The sequence below is a fragment of the Vidua chalybeata genome, chromosome 27 (assembly GCF_026979565.1).
Source record: "Vidua chalybeata isolate OUT-0048 chromosome 27, bVidCha1 merged haplotype, whole genome shotgun sequence".
Lineage (NCBI taxonomy): Eukaryota > Metazoa > Chordata > Aves > Passeriformes > Viduidae > Vidua > Vidua chalybeata.
The window spans coordinates 592,366-606,032 of NC_071556.1; the positions used below are offsets into that span (position 1 = coordinate 592,366).

Sequence of the window (13,667 nt, forward strand, 5' to 3'; positions counted from 1 at the left end):
GAAACAAGTAACAGCTGTTCAGACACGATTTCTGAACACAAAATGTGACAGCTCTCAGCAGATGAACTGAACAATGCTGCCAAATGTCCTCTACTCTGGAAGCTGCTCAAAATAATTGACAAGAAGTTACATCAGGAGTCTGAGCTAGTGAAGCTGCCACGTGTCCCCTCTAGCAATAGCTGGGTGCTGTAGTTGCTGCAACACAAACACCCTCCCCTCCCTGCCTTTATTCCACCATGCCTTTATTCAACACCATGCCTTTATTCCATGGATGTTCCTGGAACAAAGGCTGTGCTCCCAGCCCTTCAGATGTCTCCATGAACAGCACACTGCCCGGCAAGCAAGGCCCCACCTTCATGCCGCGAGGCCATGACAGCAGCGCAGCCAGAGGCCCCCATGCCCCGAGAAGCTGCTGCTCTGGGCTCCCCGAATCGCCAGCTCCAGGCCAGCAGCGCCCAGGACTGCAGGAGCCCAGCGCAGGGCCCACGAGGCGTCACGCTTGCTATTAGCGCCCCAGCAAACTCCTTCACAAAACAAGACTTTGTTGTCTCCCTGTACTCGAGCCACCGAAACAGGGGAAGAGCCCACTGCAGCTCCGAGCCCCGTCCCTGCAGCAGCCTCACCTCTGGGCACCCAGCGCCTTGATCACGGTGGAGAGGAGCCGGCCGTCCTTGGCCGTGACCTGGGTGATGTACTGCGGGCGGCCCATGTCCGACTCCTCCACCGACTTGGAGAGGGCAGCACTGCCCGGACAGTCACAGAGGGAGCCAGGGAGGTGGCAGCAGTCACCTGTCGTCATGGCAGCTCTGGGCCCCTCTGTCCCAGGCCCGGCACCCGGGAGACCTGCAGGAACAGCACCATAGTCAGAACCCAGAACCCTGGAGTCCCCAATCCCTCACGATCCTCCAGCCCCACTCGCACTGGGAGCACCCCAGGGCCCCAACACACACGCGTTTTGTGAGTCTTCTGTCCCCTTTAATAGGCTTTGTGAGGCTGCCTTACCATAAAATTAAGGCTCCAAGTGTTCTACTTACATAACTTATCATCAGAATTGCAAATCTGCCTTTCCCAGAGAGAATTCCTTTAACCTGATGAAGCCTTTCAAACTGAATGTGCTGATACAGAGATGGGGAAGGCAACCAGAAGCCCCATGGGCCTGTGCTATTCTGGCTAGAGCCATCCTGAAAACTTACATTCATACTCTCCATAAATGCAGCAGTTTCACCTGAACAGGACACCTAAACCAGTTTATGTGGCTGAGTTCAGGAGGCCCTTCTCAGCTGCCCTCAGGAGCTTTCTGAGCACTTGAAAGACTGTCCAAGCTCAAAAGGCTCTCCCATTCCATCGCTGATGTTTTTTCTCTTTATTTCCTTAAAGAGATACACATGCTCACATTTCTATATCCACTGGGGTACATCTCAACAGTGAATGTGTGGATATGAACATTCCAAAAGCACCAAAAGTCCGCCTTGGGAAGGGCAGCAGGCCAGCCTGACTCCTTTCCCTTTCAACTGTTCAGATCAATCACGACTTTTACAAGAGCCACTTGCAAACAGCAAAGCACACCAGCACATTTTCAATATTCACCCAGCAAAGAGAAGACACAGAACAAACAGCAAATGCAAGAAACGGAGAGAAAAGCCCAACACAGCAAACCAGGAGCTGGCTCTGATTAGCCATGTGAGGACAGGAGAGCTCTCTGCCTTTGAGGTAAGGCAGCAGCTCACCCAAGCTGCCGAAAACAGCCATGTTCCTCCCTGGCAGGGGGTATTTCATCCCCAAAATCGGGTATGCTCTGCAGATTTACAAAAATCCTGGTTTTGCCAATCGCCTTTGACCTGGTCCCTGGAAGGCAGCTGTGCAGAAATAAAGAGCTGAGGTTACAGTGAGTCACATTGAACACAATCCAACAACATTGTACTGCTGGTGAAACCAAAATCCCTGTGTCTGTAAACAGGACTGCCTTATGTAAGGCACGCACAGTAATCCCTGTGCGCCAGCACTGCTGGGATCAGAGCTGGAATGCTGCCTCATCCTGGTGGCTGAATTTCAAGATGAAATAAACCCATAAAGAAGTTCAAATGAAAGCAATGAAAAGGAAAAGGGGGGAGGAATAAAAGGAAATAAAATAACCACAACCCCAAAGAAGATCTATGAAAACAATTAGGTTTGTTAAATTTTGGGGAAGTGGGGGGAATCGGCAATCTTTGCTTCCTGGAGGTAGGAGCAGGCAAATCTTCACCATCCCATCCAAGGAAAGGTTTTTATTTGAGACCTCTGAGCACAACTGGAGTAAAACATTCTCATGAAACTGCAGTTCTGTAAGGTTCAAATAAGCCAAAATCTAACAAAAATAACTAAAGAAAATAAGGGCTTATTCCTGGTTGGAGGCTTGGCCACACTACAGAGGAAAAAAAACCAAAAAGCTGGTACAAGAACATGATCCTTGAAGCCCTGAAAACGCTGATTTGGGTAAGCAAAAGTGCTTTTTCATGTCTTGGAAATTAAGCAACTCACACAACCAAGGGCTTCATCTGTCAGGACAGCTTCCTTCATGTACATGCGTTTAGGAGGGAGAGAGCCCTTCACTGGTGTCTCGGAACCAGACGCCAACTTTGGTAGCATTCCCTCACTTTACAGAATAGTTTCTAATATCTAACAGAAGACTTTCTAATCTCTTTCTTAAAGCTGCTCTTGATAACTATCTGTAATCCTGCCTTTGCATCTGAGCAGGAATAAGCTTGAGCTTGTGGCCAGGTCAATCTTCTTCAAAACGAATGTGAATCTTTTCATCAACTTAAAAATTAACTTGATAGACTCAGCCTCTCTCTCCACCTGTGCAAAGAATACACAGAGTTAGAGCTACTTTTCTTATTTCTCCTCCTCAAAAAAAAAAAAAAAGGCTACAAATTCTCCAACTGCAAGGAGCAAAAAGTAAGATGATAAATGCTATTGGAATTACTTAAGTCAGCTGTTCTGCAAGTTAAGGAGTTCTTTAAAATTAACAACCTCTTACTGAAACAAGCATGAGAAGATATATGCTTTTAATAAAAAGGTCAGTTCCATTTGTTTGGCCAAAATGTTGTTTATTTTAAAGTTCAGAGGAAGAAGTCCATTCTGCATACTGGAATAAAACTGCCCTCACTGACTCTGTCCTGGGAGTATTTATACTGAGGCTCTTTGTGCTCCACATCTGACAGACACAGGCAGTCCCATGGTGTTGCCCCAGGGCCCTGTTGGGGCTGGAAGGCAATGGCCACCCTGCCGTTCTTCAGGAAATGCACAGGTTTCTGTTACGAGTTATTTCGTGCTTCCTTGTCAGGATCCAGCCCAGGGTGGAACCTGAAGTCACTGCTTTAATATCTGACTCATGCCATTCAGCAAATATGAAAGAAAAGCAGCAAGATTTTCATGGTTAGTAAAGAAGTAACTGAAATCCAAAGACAACATCTGCAGTGCACTCGGGTCCCAGTTCCATACCCAGTGGAATATGAATCATGGTGTGCAGGAGCATCACAACAATGGTGTACAGCCAAGTCAGTCCCTTTCCTGATCCCTGAAGGATCAGCTCATCAGTCTTCTCTCACAACAGCTCATCCAACCCAAACCCAGTGTTCACAGAATCATTCACGTTGGAAACAGCCTTTGAAATCATCTAGTCCAACTGCTCCCCCAGCACTGCGAAGCCCACCAGGAACCCACATCCCCACGTGCCACATCCACAGTTTTTAAATCCCTGCAGGGATGGTGACTCCACCACTGCCCTGGGCAGCCTGTGCCAGTGCCTGACCACTCGTTCCATGAAGAAATTCTTTCAGCCTAAACCTCCCTAGTACAATTTGAGGTTATTTCCTCTCTTCTTGTCACTCCTTTCCTGGGAGAAGTGACTGACTCCCACCTGGCTGAACTCTCCTTTCAGGGAGTTTTAGTGAGCAAGAAGGTCCCCCCTGAACCTCCTTTTCTGAACAGCCAGCTCCCTCAGCATCAGATTTCTGCTCCAGCCCCTTCCCCAGCTCTGTTTACAGCAAAAACATCAAAATCCCAGGGTGAGAAACAAGACCCAAACAGCTGGTTTGAACCACACAGTTTTTTTTCTAAACACATGTGTTTTCTGAGCCCATTCCTTGGGGATACATTTCTTGTACACATTTTTTTAAAAAGTCTCAGAGACACTAGATTTATTATCAACATCCCCTCTGCTGCCATAGTTAGACATTAGCAAATAAATAGGAAGGCTCTTCTCAGCAACATTTTGCATCCTCAGCTTCTGAGCAGATCCAGAACATGAAGGGCTGTAGAAAATTACTCAAGCTGAAAAAAATTCAAACCCTGTCTGTGGAAAGCTGTCTCAGAAGAGTGAATTCTGCACTAGAATTCCAAAACTCAAACACGTGCAGCAAAATGCAAAATGAGCCAGTTCCTTGATGAGCACCTTGTGCTCTGTCACTGCTCCAAAGCAGAGACCAGACTGCTGGTGCAGGATCCTGCTCCACGGCTGAAGTGAAACACGCTTGCAAGATCTCATGCACTGCAATGAGATATGTAAACCAGTTTATATCATCCAAAGGTCAATGAGGTGGGCAAAACCCCCTCAAAAGACTGCAGAGATCAGGTTGGACCAGTGCTCTCCATGCAGGAGATGTGCCCAGGTGAAGCAAGCAGGAGTAAAGGAGCTAAAGGGTCCCCCACCTCTGCTTTGGACTTTGAAGATGGACAAAACACTTATTTCTCCCAGACAGGGAAACCACATGCCAGATGAACATCTGGATCAAAGCCACAAAGGGAAAAGCACAGTCAAGATGAGAACGACAACAAGAAAGGCTTCAGCCAAATTATGGCAGTAATGGGGACTCTCAGGTGCAGGTCATGGCTCTGCCACACTGCTTGTGGCCTGTCCACTAATGAATATCCCAACCAGTCTAAAACCTTGGAGCAAGCCTGTGGCTTTGAGAGGATCCAGAGCAAACTGGAACCAGAACCAGTTCCACCTGCTTTGGGCGCAGCGCATACGCACCAGCTCCTGAACAAACTGGTTTCCCTGGGACATCTCCACCAAACAAAACCCAACATGTGAGGCTGCCAGCGGCCAGGTCTGATCCTCTCACTGAGCAACCCACTTCCCTGATTACTGTAACCAAGACCTGGCCCCTCATCCATGGTATCACAGAGATAACCAAGCTGTGTAGCCAACATAACCCAACCATCTGTACACAAGGACTTTTTTTTATTTTTAGCAGGTAACCTAGTCACTGATGGCAAATCAGAGCTCCGATCCCTGCTCACATGAGCTGATGTTTAAGCCTGGGTGCAAAGCTTCCCAGCCTGCTTTCCAAAACCCTTTTAGCCATTTTGGGCACACAGACACTGAGTTTTCTAATCATATGATCCTGCAAATGTCACCAGTGAACTGAAGATTTTCAGTAGCTAAAGGGCATTTCCTAACATCAGTGCTTTCCTTTTAACCACTAAAACTGGACTTCCCAAATCCTGGGCCCTACAACCATCTGAACACCTCTCTCCATCTCGTGAGAGACTGTACAAAGAATTGCTTGCTGCACACATGTAAGCACCTGCTCTCACACACCCCATCTCATACAGCTAATGCACATCTTCCCATGGCCCAGGTTCAATCCCAGGTGTGCAGCACATCCTCCAGCATCAGTTCTACCTGAGGCACCAGCCTCACCAGTGTACCTGTAGCCTCTGTGCTCTGGGTTAGTGGTGGACTACATCTCTACATCTGGCTTCTACATCCTCACACCCAAGTGATCACACACCTAAGACACTGCCACCAGAGATACACACGGATGGGATGAGTGGCCTGACGTGCTCTCTGTTACTGTTAGAAGGTTGTATAAGTGGATTAATATATGAAAAACAAAAACAAACAAACAAAAACAACAAAAACCCTAAAAACCCAAAACAAAACAACAAACCAAACACCCCCAGCCCCCCCCCTCAAGAACCAGTCTCACACTGGGCTTTGTTTTCAGTTTTGTTTGTTTAAATGTTCTTTCTGCTCAGGGTTGAAAACCACAATATTATTTTGTTCTTTATTAAAAATACACAATTCTATACATCAACTGACTCCCCAAAATTACCCTGCAGGTCTGCTATGTAACACCTTAAAAGTACCCAAAAAGCCAGCTCAGGATCTGCCCCCAATTGACCCATCAGCAACTCTTCCCATTGCTCAGGGCCTGGGAAGAAATCTCATTAGTCCTATGCTCAGAAGTCGCCTGAATACAACAGCCCTAAAGTCAGAGTGCAAGGAGCCCTGTCCGGTGAGAAAAGTGACACAGCATTTTCTGGCATATGCCTCAACACTGATGCCATGCAACAGCTTCTAAAACATTTTAAAATTTGGTAAATAACACACAGGAAAGTATTCCACTCCCCAGGAGCTTCTCTATTTGTGCCCGCCTGCAACATTTGGTTGGGCAGTTTCAACTAAAGGCGATGCTGTAAAAACTTCAGCCATAACTTGCTCTTCAGAGGATGCCAGTGGAGCAATGCTGTGAGTCAGAGCCAGGGGATAGCCCTGACCCTGGGCTCAAAACAAATCCCAAAAAGCAAGGGAAAAAAATAAGCAAGGCACAACCTTCTGGGAACTTGAGAACCTTCTGATAAAACTTCACACCAGGAAACTCCTCCTACACTTCTAACAGCAAAAGCTTTGGGCTGACTCCAGAGGCTCACCTGCCTCATCCCTGGGGCAGAGTTTAAAAACAAATGCTCCAAGTTTAACCCTGTAACACCCAGGAGGAAGTCAGAAGCTCAGAGGACACAGCCTTTCTGGACTCCAGTGTTTGGCACATTTGTACATGACCACGGCCGGACTTGCTGGGCTGCCTCTCCATTATTCCAAACACAGCTCAGCAGCAGTCAGGGGTAACTCAAGGCTTCACTCACTGGCTGTTGCTGCTGGGGACAAACAATCAGAACTTCTCTATACCCAGAAACTATGCAGACATATTCTAGAAGCTCTCTGAAGTCTTGATTATTTAGATTATGGCAAATGGGTTTGCAGACACAGATGAAGAGATAGTCTTTCACTTCCATTTTTTTCCAAGGAGACACATTGCCAGCATCTGAGTTCTATTCCCCACTGGTAGCAAAATACTGCAGCAAGCCTTGGTGATCAATAATTGCTGTTTTCCAAAGCCAACTTCCACACACGTCCCTCCTCTTCAAAACTTCAGTATATTGGATCAACATCTGCAGTAGTTTCACTTCATCTCCATGTCTTGAAGCAATAGAAAACTATTGGCTGGCAAAGATGAAGCTCCCAAGGCACAGCTCCTGTGGGGACTGGCGGGGCTCCCATCAGGTGAGAACCCCAACTTTTAAACAAGGCCAAAGGCATGGGTCTCATGTGGACACAGCAGAACTGCGACACAGCAGAGCTCCCTGCATTTCAGGGTACCTGTCAGGTTGTTCACCCACTGTTTTTCAAACAAGTTTTCTTCATTGCCTAATAAAGTTACTCAATATTCAAGAAGAAGCAAAAGGTTCAAGCTTAGATGCTGAGGAAAAAAAATCAGTATAAAAAGAAGGATGTTTTTTTTCTTGCTGTGCTTGGGAATAATTAGGCTGTATGTTACAGCTGGAATGCCAAAATGAACAAAGTATCTCAGCTCTTTTGAGACTTGCTATCTGCCACAAAGCTGTATGAAAGGAAAGTTTACTGCACTTTAATTACCAACATCTGGAAAAACGAATTGCAACATCAGAAAATTCTTTGCAGAGGGTGTCTCCAATCAAAATTCAGTCATTTTAATAACAAGTTTCATAAGGGAACAACTAAAAACCAGCTGGGGCATGAGGAACACCTGTGACTCCTCTGAGGATTCAAAAGACACCAGCTTTTAAAGATTTAAGTTGCAGCACAACTTACTACATAATGCAACTACAGAGTCTCTGCACCCACCTCCCTCTGCGTTTTATCACTCTTTCCAGGGAAATAAAGATGCATTAGAAAGACTTGAAACTGAAACCATGAACCAGGGTGGCGAAAAAAAATGTATTATCATGCCTACAAAACAATTCTTGCAGAGTGCTGTCCATTACTGGGGACAACAGCCAGCCCACCAGACACAAGCATAGCCCTGCCCTGCTGAAGGGACCACAGCTGTGCAGCCTCGCATCGCTGCATCCATGTGCTTTACAAAACACCAGAAGCAGACACTTCTGCTTCCCAGCTCTACTGCTTCAGCGAGCTCCTCTTTAAACAGAGGCGGCTTCTGCAGCAAGGTCAAAGCTCAAGTGCTCCCCAGTCCTGCACAGTCACTTGCCAGGCAGTTGCAGTTTGTTCAGAACAAATGGATTTTCCAGCTGTGCATAACACCTCAGGAAACAGAATTTTAGTGTAGCAGTAACACACGCACCAGATCAAGACTGCAGCGCCCATACACCACAGAACTGGTCAGTCCCTCAGAGGGCACGACTCAGGAGGATGCAACATGTTATTTCAGGATTGGGAAGCCCAGGTCAGAAAGAACTTGCATTCTCCCTAGTGTTTTCCTTCTTGGTTTATAAAGCACCATTTACATTGCTGTACAAATAACAACACTGCTTGGAGATGAACTGCAGCTGGAACAAACCACCACCAAAGCCCACAGCAGCCCTGCTTGCCCCGACTGCTCTGATCATTGTGGCCAGTGCGCAACCACTGCACGAAACAGGGCAGCACGCTCAGGTCCCAGGAGACATTTGATCTGGAATTTAACTTCACTATTTCTATTTTTCAACCTAGCCGTATCACAAATCTCTTCGGAACGTTCCACTTTCAAAGAGCTTTCCAACAAAGGCACCACCACAGACTGCCTGTGACTCACCATCCTGCTCTGGAGAGCTCCAGAGCAGACACCAACTGAGAGCATCCCCATGGTCAACCAGAGAGAAGGAGTCACTGATCCCAGCCAAGGGCACCAGTGCCTCCCTTCTGCCCACTCCTTACTGCTGCAGATTCCCTCCTCAATCCTCAAGTGAAACTTCTTAATTGGTATCTGTGCTGCAAAACTCTCTCAGTTCAGTTTGCAATGTTTTGCTTAGGCTGCATTTCTAGTTCTTCTGGACACAGGCCTTGTCTGATTTGTCTTAAGGGAAGTACAGGAAAAGCTGGGAGGAAATAAATTGAAAACAGTTCAGAATTGAAGTTTACCTTTCCCCTCCCACTACTCTCAAATCTAACCCCAAAAAGCTTTCAGCTGAAATAGAACTAAAGCTCTCAAAGCTTCAAACAAAGAAATCCCTGTTCAAACCAAGACTACATGAGCTTGGTGCACTCTCATTTTCACAGAAAAGTGCTTTAGAAGGTCAGTTTGATTTGTCTGTACTTTTATTTCCTGAGCCAGTGCTGCTCCCTGTCCCTTGTTTCCTCTTTTTAGGAACTGGAGGAGAATGTTTCCTTCAGGTTTGATCACTAATTTTGTGACAACTGATTAGAATTGCAACAGCAGTTACAGCACTTGAGGTTAACCACACACAATGATCTCAAGTTCTATCAGGAATTGAAAAGTTTAGTTAGAATTGCTACATAAAGTCTGGAAGAAAACTTACAGATGCCTATTTATTTGAAATGGGGGAAAATGACAGATTCCAAACTGTAACACTGTTTGTTCTAGAGCGGCCTGGGGCAGGAAAGGTATTTGCAAGGCAGATGGGTAGGAAGAGCTGCAGGTCAGTACAGCTCCTGTTGGGCTCCTCCCTTCACTGAAGGATGCACAGGGTTCAGTCCCTGCTTTCAGGATTTTGTCACTCTGCACTTTACCTTCAGTGCTTAGGGCTCTCACAGGCTGTACCTGTGCAGCAGGAGAGGAACATTCCACCCCCAGGAAAGGTGCACAAGACTCTGAGACACTCAGTAGTGACTTCCCTGCTTTCACCCAGCAAGATGAGCCACCAAAAGCTCTCCCAAACCAGCTGCAGTGGGGAACCCCCTCTCCCAGCTGAGCTGCATTGCTGCAGCAATGAGCTACAGCTGAGCTGGTTTACTTACAACAAAGATGGCACAAAGACAGGTTCCAGGAAACAGCTGCTACAGTTGGAGCTGGAGAGAGAACAAGACTGGGACTGGAGAGGTGGAGGTCCTGCTGTTTACATGCATGACATGAACTGTGCTGATAAGCCATGAATTTGATAAGCCTCAGCACAGATTAATGCGTCATTTTACCACCCGAGAAAGATAACGTACACACTTTGTGGAGACCCACTCGCCTGCCCTGGTTTGGTGCTGTGCTCATTTCCTTCAGGGCTTAGTTTACCTCATGGCTTGTGTGCCCAGGTGTCACTCACTGAGACATGCCCAGAGTGCTTCCAAGAGGACAAGAGTCAGTAACCGAGACCATTTCTCTATTGTAGGAAAGGCTGGAACTAAGAGCAGGCAGAAGCATAAACTAACCAGAGTAAATTAGACTGGGAGAGAGAAGAGAGACACCAGTTCAAACTTCAGACTGGGAGGGGAAAAAAAAAAAAAATCTAGTTTGGAAAGAGAAACTCTGAGATCTCCAAATATCCAAAACTGAGTCCAAGTCAAGGAGAGAAAAAATAAACTCATCCTGTAGTTTATAGCTCACAATGCTGGATCCCTCCCTTCATTTTCTAAGAAAAGCTTCTGTATTCTTAGTGTGAAAAACCAAGATATTTTAAACAATAGTGAAACAAGTCCCCAAATGCCCATTTTGCTTTCTGCCTCTACCTGCAGAACTACTACAAAGTCCTGTCCTGAGGCCTTGCAACAGTCTCTCAGACTCAGAGAGTCTCAGAGTCCATACCCAGCCTCAGCTTGCCATGGATGCATTTTGACTTCGTTTTGGTCATGCTGTTTCAAGAAAACAGTGCTTACTTCCTCCCAGGGAAACATGGTGTGCTACACTTGCTTGATGCAGGCCAGCATCAATCACCTAGAAGAGGAAAGGCCCTCTCCCAGCAACCATGAAGGCAAGGACTCTGTTGGAAGCTGCTCACAGTCAGTACATTGTAGTTCTGCTCATCTGCATGGTCCCCTTGGCGTCCAGCACAGCGTGACCTCACCCTGCAGCCTCTGTGCAATCCACAGCAAAAAAGAGCAAGTACATCCAAAACAAGGAACATTAGTTCCAATGCCATTTTCTGTTTCCACTTAGGCAGTGGTGCTGATCAGCTAACCACAGACACCCACCCCCAGGTATATAGCTGCTGTAGAGTGTCCGTGAACTACACATTAGGCTCACACTGGGCTGTTTCCTGTGCCACCTGGTCTGCTCTTGGCGAAGTTTAGACTTCCCTACTGATGCAGGCTGTCTGCAACGCTCTCCAGCGTGTGCCTGGGTGTAGTTAGACTTTCTGTCCTCAACCGGAATTATTAAATTCACTGTCACGGTGCATGCAGCAAAGGGATTTCAGAGTCCCAGCTCCCTTCCCTTCAAGCCTCTGTTTCTGATGCATGACACACTATCACAGCTTCAAACACTGAAAACAGCTGAAAAACCAGGGCACTTCCAGCCTCCAAACACTCCCCTGCATAATCCTTTGGAGATGCAGAAAAGTGTTCAAACACTTTAGCTTTGGAAAGCCCAGACTAACATGCAGCTGTTCAAAGGATTATACTGTGCACGTGTGAGTGGCAGCCAAGCAGCGTTTTATGTCCTCATAAGCAGGACCAGCCACAGCCAATGCAGCTGGCTGACCGCAGTGACATCACAGGAATTCTCAGCAAGAACCTGGAAAAGGGTCAAGAAAGCGCTAGAAACTGCATCAGAAGGGAAAGACACAGAGATAAATGCTTGTTGGAAGGAGAGTCGAGCAAGAGAATGAGAGTGCCAAGGAAAATGAAGGGCTGGTAATAGAGAGGGATAGAAACATTCCCTTAGGGATGAGCAAATAAAGGGCACAGGTTGGGATGAGAATCACATCCCCAGTGATAGATCTTCATCACACACATCAAGGCAGAGACAGAACACTGAATACAAACAAGCAGGATAAAAAGCCAGAGCTGCTTTGGATAACCCTGACACTTCCAGCTCATCACCATCATCCCCAACATGCAAACACCTCACCTGCCTGCCTGCAAAATTCGAGCTCTGCACAGCTCCCTCTGAGAGGGCAACAATCTAAATGCTCCTTGGTCCAGAAGCACCATGCAGTGCAGATGTATCACCCCACACCTTGGTGGCACCATTTCTGAGGGCACAACATGCAAGCAACTGCACACTCCAGAAGCCTCCAAGGCCACTGCATGGCGTTTTGGTTTGTAATCTCGGCCCCCCCCACCAGATCTAGAACATACAACAAGAGCAAGTGTTTGAGACTGCAACAAAGACCTCCCATGTCACAGTCACCTTCCTGAACATGAGCCACAGGCTTGTCCCTTGGATAAATCCCACAAACCAGCAGTTCTGGCCTGTCACAGACAGTCAGCTCAATAAACCTGAGTTTAAGTAGACAGAAAGTTAAAGACTGGCAGTTTATGAAAAGTCCATCACAAACCCTATGCTTACACCACGGAGGAAAGCAGTTGCTGCTCCAGCACAGGACTGCAGCAACCTCTTCAGCTGTGCTGTGACACCGAGCTTATTCTCTTGGGAAATCTCTGCACACAAGGCAGCGTGTCTGCACACTCAGGAGGCAAAACAGGCACCAGAATGCTCCCAAACACGTGAAAAAAACAGGTACGGGAGCCCAGTGGCAAAGGAAACTTTTCCTAATAACTGTTATACGCAGGGAAGAAGAATCAAATGAATAAACACCGCTTCTCAAACCTCCGGCACTTCTGTCCCTGGTGATGTTTGTACGCGACAGCCCCGGCGCTCCCAGGGGCCAGTGCCAGCCCAGCCCAGCCCAGCCCAGCCCAGCCCAGCCCAGGCCCGCCCAGCCCGGCCCGGTCGGGAAGGGCCGCGGCTCAGGCGCGGGGGCCCCGCACAGCGAACACAGCACAGTCCGTACCGGCGGCAGCGTCTCGCACGGGGCCCGTGCGGGCAGCGGGGCCGGCGGCAGCCGCTCCACGGGAGTGGCCCCGAGACCTGCAGCGCGGTTCCGGCTTCCAAGCACGACCGGCCCTTCGGCGGGGCCGCCGGGAGGGCTGTCAGGGCTCGCGGGTCCGCCCGCCTCGGCCCGGCCTGGCCGGGACGCGGCTCCCGCCGCCGCAGCCCCGCGCCGGAGCGCTGCCCAGGCCGGTGGGCGCGGCGCGGGGCGCGGGGCCGGCCCGGCCGCCCCTCCCCGTCCGGTACCTGCGCTCCCGGCGCCCGCGGCCCCTCAGAGCGGCGCGCGCCGCCCCAGCGCCGGCTGCGGCGGCCACCGGACCCCGCCCCCCAGCGCCCGCCCGCCAATCCCCGCCCGGACCGCGCTGACGCAACTCCTGAGCGCCCAATGGACTGCGGGTAACCCGCTTGCGTCGCAACGCGACCCCGCTGGCAACAGCCGGCGGCCAATAGCGGCCCTGCCGCCAAGCCCCGCCCCCGGCGCGCGGGCCCCGCCCTTCACCTCTTGCTCCGCCCTCACATCGGCCCCGCCCCCCGGGCTGCCCCGCCCCCAGCCCCGGGAGGGCTCGGCCCAGCGCCAGCCCCACAGCGGGACACCGGGACACCGTCCAACGCGGCACCCCGCGGCAGTGCGAAAGCCCCGGGGGCAGCGGGTACCGTGTCCTACCGCTCCCGGAGGTGCTGGCAGGGACACGCATCCCCGCCCCA

The 13,667-nt window shown here is 49.1% G+C and overlaps 1 protein-coding gene across 5 annotated transcripts in view; it reads right to left on the bottom strand.

Moving 5' to 3' along the window:
* Positions 1 to 13,263, bottom strand: part of MARCHF2 (membrane associated ring-CH-type finger 2) — a 30,763-nt gene extending 17,500 nt beyond the window's left edge. For 2 of the 5 annotated variants that reach the window (XR_008434988.1, XM_053965738.1), the window contains exons 1-2: positions 10,001 to 12,461; positions 624 to 843 (exon numbers count right to left, since the gene is read on the bottom strand). Coding sequence is in view for 4 of the 5 variants with exons in the window: in XM_053965738.1 (XP_053821713.1) it covers positions 624 to 843; positions 10,001 to 10,133 (353 nt within the window). In the remaining variant the exon portion in view is untranslated. Of the gene's footprint in view, positions 1 to 623; positions 844 to 10,000; positions 12,462 to 12,924; positions 13,048 to 13,208 lie in introns of those variants that run through there. The other 3 variants (XM_053965739.1, XM_053965740.1, XM_053965737.1) reach the window with 3 other exon arrangements.
* Between the last annotated feature and the right edge of the window lie 404 nt (positions 13,264 to 13,667).